This window comes from Sitophilus oryzae, unplaced genomic scaffold, assembly GCF_002938485.1.
Source record: "Sitophilus oryzae breed Bouriz unplaced genomic scaffold, Soryzae_2.0 scaffold_93_pilon_pilon, whole genome shotgun sequence".
Classification (NCBI taxonomy): Eukaryota; Metazoa; Arthropoda; class Insecta; order Coleoptera; family Curculionidae; genus Sitophilus; species Sitophilus oryzae.
This window is the reverse complement of record NW_022147572.1, coordinates 1-7,101: the sequence shown is the minus strand read 5'-3', so window position 1 is coordinate 7,101 and position 7,101 is coordinate 1. Positions and strand designations below refer to the sequence as shown.

At 33.3% G+C, this 7,101-nt stretch overlaps 1 protein-coding gene across 1 annotated transcript; it reads right to left on the bottom strand.

Moving 5' to 3' along the window:
* Window positions 1-21: 21 nt before the first annotated feature.
* Window positions 22-7,094, bottom strand: LOC115890950 (brachyurin-like; the record flags this gene model as incomplete). The annotated part of the gene is given in 4 exon segments (XM_030911315.1): window positions 22-242; window positions 1,066-1,292; window positions 4,644-4,855; window positions 6,949-7,094. Coding segments are annotated over 4 exon segments (717 nt in total), but the record flags the coding sequence as incomplete, so codon positions are not given.
* Between the last annotated feature and the right edge of the window lie 7 nt (window positions 7,095-7,101).

Sequence of the window (7,101 nt, the reverse complement as noted above, 5' to 3'; positions counted from 1 at the left end):
ACTGAATGACACTACTCCAACTTGGACGTCGTTGACCACCAGAGGGCCTCCGGAGTCACCTTGACAGAACCCTTTGTTGCCGACGCCAGAAAGACATAAGTGGACGTCGGTAATGATACCGTTGTATGAAGGATTTTGAGCTTTACATTCGTCATTGCTGAATATCGGGTTTGACACGTATTGAAGGATGTCAGTGACGGTTGTCTGGTCGTCGTAGGTTTTTCCCCAGCCTAACACCGTTCCTGTAAAGAAATTTAGTGTTTTATTTTTTATTTTTCAACTTTATGGTTTTATTTCTTACTGAATTAATACCGGATGCATCTCAAAAGTGGCTCACCCCTATAAATTTTTTATTTTTTCAGATAAAATAACGAGACTTGGCACGTTAGTATATGACATAAATCAGGACTGATTGACGTATTCAACTGTTTTTGGTCACTTCCTGTTTCACCGGAAATGACTACAACTTTTGATTTTGAAATGGCACCCTCGGTATTTTTTTTAATTTATTCGATAGAAAATGACATTCTGAATAGAATGGCATATCATATGTCAACTTTTGACATTCTCGCTTAATAAAAAATTGCATTTTAAATTTCAATCTAGAGTGCCATGGCTATGTTAAAAACACTAATTCTTAGTCAAGGAGCCTTGGAAAAATAGATTGGATTGTCTGACGTTTTTAGTGTCTTGTCCTGGCCAGTTAGAAAATGCTCAAATCATATTTTTAATCTTATCTCAATTTTTTCAAATGAAACGAGGGTGGCTCATTAGCATATTTGGAAAAAGTGTTTTTTATCCAAAATGCCCGTCCCGTTTTTTCTAGAGGGTGTTTTGAATTTATTGCAAAAAACGAAGTTTTGATTTACCCCGGTATAAACCCATCTAACCGAAATCCTTCCGAAATATATAAGCCATTAAAATAATAAAAAAATAATGCCAACAAATTTATCTACAAACTAATATAATAATCATAAAAATCGAATTAAAAATTCAAAAGTTATGAAACATCAAACTTAGTCAAAATTTTAGGGTGGCGGAATATATAAATAACTATTATTGTACCTTGTTGACCTGCATAACTATCTGATCCACTGGCAAGTGTGATTGTTTGGACATAGTCGTTTATTTGAGCGGGTGTATTTAATTTGACCAAACCTATATCGCTTGTGTACGTAGTAGAGTCCCAATCTGGGTGGATTACATAAGCGCTCGTCACCTGTCTCTGCCTATTTGACTCTGAATCGTCAGAAATGTTTTGAGCTCCTAGAATCACGTCCAATGAGATTGCACTGAAACGTTTAATATAAAAATAAATTCGTAATATTTAGTGATAAGCAAAGCAGCAAGATCAACACCAAGATTCCCTTGGTGTTGGTCTTGGTCTTTCGTTTCGCTGCAAGATTCTTGCAAGTCTTGCACTTTTTTTACATAGAAATTATTTAAATAAATAGTATTTTAGTAATTTAATAGAAATAGAAGTTTAAGGAAAACTTTATTTCGAAATCGTAGACAGACTTTGCATTGCACATAATTTTTTTTCTACAAATAAGCACGAGATTCTATTGTAGATATTTTGACAAATCGTTTAATCACACTTTGTAACTACCCAACGATTTAAAATACTTCAAATATTAGTCCTATATTATTTACGATACAAGTGAGTTAACAGCATCATTAAGATACGCGTGTGAAAGTTGCACAATGAGTGCGTAGCACGAGTTGTGTAACCACATAAATATCTTAATGGAGTTAACTCACGTAGGTATATTGTACAATATTTTATCTAATTCTAACTATAAAAACACACAATGAATTTTAAAAATTATTGTACTTAACTATATACCTATCCTAAAAAAATCAATTACCTTAATATCTTTGTTCAAATAACACCATGCATGGCAATGTCAATATGACAGTAAATAATATTGATGTCACTAGTTTAAAAAATGAGCGATTCGGAAAGTATTCCCTCTGACATTGAAGAAGAGGCATTCAGAGCCATTTCTGGATTGCTTCATAGATAAATGAAACAAGTTTAGATTGGAAAGTGCCCATAAGGAAAATGTAAACACTATTTGGCGCTATTCTTGCAACGGTCGCGACCCAAAACTTTTGAAAATTTCGGAGCGGTTCGGCTTTTTCCGGAATTATATCGCCAAATATTGTTTATTCAAATTTATTATTATTTTCTTTAATTTTATAAATAAAAGACAGTGTGTTGCATACAAGAAACTTTATTTTATATAAGGACGCATGTATGAAATACCTATGAAACATTGGAAACCGACGTTATGCCACGATCCACGATGGTTTTTGCAGTTCACAGTTCACAGCACAGATTTTTAAGTTTTTAATGCCACTTTTCCACAATTATCACCGGTTGGAGTAAATAAAACTTGAATTAAACTCACAAGATAGCAATTATTACTTTGAAAATGGACGCTATAAACACTTTTCGGAGTTTCTTTAATGAGAGCGGTTTAGATTTTGAAAGATTATTATGATTTTTGAAGATTCTGACTTTGACAAGAGAAAATTATTTCTGTTTTTGTTTGTCGTTGTTCTTAGCGACCGCCTCTGGCGACCGCTATAGCAGCGCCAAATCGCGTATAACGGTCGCGACCCAAAATAATTTCGCGACCCAAAATTTTTACGGGCTTTCCAATCTAAACTTGTTGCATTTATCTATGGATTGCTTCCAGCAAGATCGAAACAGAAGTATGAATATACATACTCTAAAAAATGGTGCACAATGGTGGAAAAAAAGGACACAACTATGGAAATGAAAAGGTACTATATTTTTCCAATTTAGTGCAAAATAAATATTTACAAAATATTTTTTTCTCTTTGGTAGTCATCTAAACAAGGAGTGCGATAATGAAAATGCGTGAGTTAAGAAGCTCTTAACTCACTCAAAATGCGTGAGTTAAGAGCTTCTTAACTCACTGACGTAGATAAATTATATTTGTAAGAGATGTGTTATGATTAGGTACTTTTAAAAAAAATAAGTCCTCATTTTATCGTATAAAATATTTCTAAGAAATAATCTATTAAAATGTTATCTTTTAATGAACTTATGTGAATAAATAAATAAGTACGTTATAGAAATAAAAAGAACTATAGTTTATCTATCGAGAGAAGTTTTTAAACAGCGATAGTTGTGGAGTTTTATGCGGTTTCTCGTTTATGAGTAGAGATACAAAGATGGTGGTTTTCACATCACTGTCCTACTTTTTATGAAATTAAAGATTCAAGCAAGAGAGCGTTCATTAAAAATATATTGTAGGGTTATTACATTCTTAATCTAAGGTTATTACACAACGTGTACGGTACAATATATTAGAATGTTCAGTCATCGTTCACCGTCACGTCATATATTGTCGAACTCTCTCAGTCACTTGACAACCAGATGAAAGAGATTGGTGACGTCATTACGACATTTCGTACATTACTGACGGACATCGATAAATGTCAAAATTAAAATTTTATTGTTGCTGTCAATGACTAAAGAATATAAGGGCAAATAACACATGGGAGCAAATTGTTACCTTTCTTCCAAACAGTGCCATGGCACATCTTTTCCTTAACATAGCCGCTTGAAGCTTTGCTTGAAGCGATATTTTTTTTTTTTTGATAAATGTTTTTACTACGCCTATGGTGTATCCGGTGGTATCATACTAATTAATTACGAATAAAATGTATTAAAATGTTAACAAAAGGTACAAAACTAGTATCGACGTATAGCACATATCAAGTACATATAATATCAGAGAAATAATTATCAAATTCAATAAAAAAAACCGCTAAAAAGGTGGAGTGAATTGTTTATTTCCCTATAAAACGTAACTCTTGGCTGTTTCTTATCTTGTGCCTTTTACACTTGAAAGCTGAACAAATTACCATTGTAATAGAGTTTATACAAAGTTCACTAACACAACCAACTATTAAAAATCGCTAAAATTGTCGCTGATGACTCATTCGTTATGTCCAAAGAAATGGCGTCTAAGGTCACAAATTCTGCTGCAGCCCGTATACGGGCGTTGCATGTCCTTGTATTCTTTAGTCATTGGTTGCTGTAAAACAAAATTCAAATTTTTTTTATTGCAAAAATACCTCAAAGATTTATCCAAAATGCACAACAATTCATTGCTAAGCTTAGAAATTATTTTTCTCGAGAAATAGATGCTGGCGCTGGTAGAACACTCTTGCCCGTGGACGCCGTCTATGAAGCAAGTGCAATGCAAAGGTGTAATATTCCCATGTAAAATACAAATTGATAGCATTTTTAAATAATATAGCGAGTTGCTGATGCTTTAAAACTAGGAATTTCAACAGTACAAAGGATTGAAATTAAAGGGTTCGTAACTGATAAAGAGTTCAAGAAAAAAATTAAAATAAATGCCGAAAAAAACGGAACTAGCTAAATTTTTAATATAGGAAGGTGCTTAATTTTTTTAAAACTCAAATTTGACAAATAATGGTGACGTAACGATGAACAATGGCTGAACAGTCTCTATATTGCACTTATGAGTTGATTGGTGGGCAGCTTTTAATATGACTTCAACTTTTATTCTATATTCTTATATCGGTATACATATAATGGTAAATTTTTAGGAGACAAACAAAAAATGAATACATACCCTTCTAAGCAATGCGCTGCTGTTAAAACATAGTTCGACGATATGAGGGAACCTCCACAGAAAGCGTTCTTTAGCTGGTAGTCTATGTAAAGACCCACTTCAAAAGGAAATTGGTGTGGAGTAGCATCTTGTCCACCAACTATTCTCAAAGAGCTAGATGAATCTCTTTTGTTTTGATAGAAGAAATCTCTTTTTAGAATATTTACATCATCCTAAAAGAGTACTTTGCTAATATATATAAATTACTATACGGGGTGTTCCCTAAGTAGTCTAAAAAATCAGGTGTAAAATGTAGAATGTTATGAGAGTTATCACTGCGACCTTACAGATCTATTGTGTGTCCCCATTCTTGAGTTATGTATAACTCATCATATCGTCTCAGGGCTTTGACAAAACCCAGTATCTGAGACGTTTTTACGGAGGTTAGTTCTCCACCTCCGATATCAGTCGTACCAAAGTTCATGGTACGAATGGTTGTCGTCTCGGCGCGCTCAGTGTGAGGTGTTCTGGTGCTTCCCCATTTTCCTTACAGAATCCGCAATTTTTCTTAGCTTCAAGCTACTAAGGTATTTATGGAGGAGACAGCGTCTTGTTAAAAACCCCGTGACAATCCGAAGATTGTTCATGGGTGTGATTCCTCATATGTTTTTAAGAAAAAGAAGTTCATTTTAACATGGGTCTAAAGGACTTCCGGTCCTACGGGGTGTTTTGATTTGAAAATCGAATTTCTTGCCAATATATCTTAAAATATTTCAACTATTTCCTTCAATTTTGGTATGTAATTTCCTGGTATAAAAGGAGTTTATTTCCGTTAACACTGTTGTTTTCTTACTTGAACCAGTGGTGTCCGTACGCACACACCCCTGGATTATTTGAATAAAATAAAATTACGCCACTGCTATTTTCGAGAAAACATTTTTTTCTCTTGATTATCTCTTTTTTAACAAGATTTATTCTTTAAGTTTCTCTTCAAATAAACTTTTAGTTACGTGATTAAGCTTTACCGGCACAGCGTTGCCCACTTTTAAATATTTTCTTTTAATCAAAATATTTTAGGAAAAAAAAAATTAATTATAAATGTATAAACCTGGTATAAACAATTATTATTTACGTCAACAAAACTCACCTTCTTCACAGCACTTAAGGGACATAAAGGGCTACTACTACCGCTTTCCCGTTCAAAATATTCTAATAAGGTTGCGCTGAGTTTTTTGCAATGGCTATTAAGCTATTTTGTACACTTTGTACTAAAAGAGGTCCTAAAAAGAACAATGTTCGAATAAAAAATTGTAAGCTTTTTTTATTTAAGCCAAAAACTCATAATACCAAACTAATGTATCAAAACTAATGACAATAAATAAATAAGTGTGGCAACTTGACATTTTTTACAGCAGAGCTACTACCTGAATCCCCACTGTGAAATTTATATTCCAGTTAGTCAGCCCTGCGCCGAATATGTCCATGGTTTGATGGTAACAAAAAGTTTAATTGGTATCAAATATACATTGCATAATATCTTGAAATTGCTAGAAAATAGGCAAGAATATCGAGGCTGGCTTTCATTTTTTATTTTTTTTTCTCGAAAACACTCGTTCAGTGTACAAGAAAAGTCCCAGAGAATAATTTTGTTAAAAAAGTATTGACAATCAAGACAAAGAAATGTTTTCTCGAAAAAAACGCAGTGGCGTACCATTTATTTTAAACCGATAATTATATATATTTTTTTTATTTTTAACACCCGAGAACTCCTCTAACCATTCTGCTTCCAGACTGGACCAGAACCATTCTGCTTCCCTAGTGCAAACTAACTTAAAGCGGAACTCGAGAACCTGGAAGACTCCATCCGTAACCTGGAATGGGAATAATCAGATGATCTAAAGACTCTCGAAGAAATTTCTCAAGACATACGAAAATAAAAAAAAACCCAACATTTAAGAAAGAATAATTTTCGGACTGTCACGAGGTTTTTAACAGTCTTTCCAAGTACTAGTAGATTAAACTAAGAAACAACAACGAAAGCAGATTCTGTGAGGAAAATGGGGAAACACCAGAACACCTCATCACTGAGTGCGTCGAGACGACAATCCTTCGCGTCATAAGCTTTGATGCGACTGATATCGGAGACGGAAAACTAACCTCTGTAAAACCGTCAGAGATACTGGCTTTTGTCAAAGTCCTGAAACTGTATGATGAGTTAGCCTACTTAAGAAACAGTCTGTATAATTATTTGTAAAAAACGCGAATTTCTAGACAAAATATTAAACTAAAGTATTTTTTCATAAATATAGATAGAATAAGGAAGTACCTGTGAAAATATTGGTTGAAATATTCCAACTAATAATAACAAATATTTAACTCCCATATTGCAAAAATTCCTCAAAACTATTGCAAATCTACTCTACTTATAGCACTAAATACACTAATACAATTCTAATTTCACAATTTTACTCAAATAAAA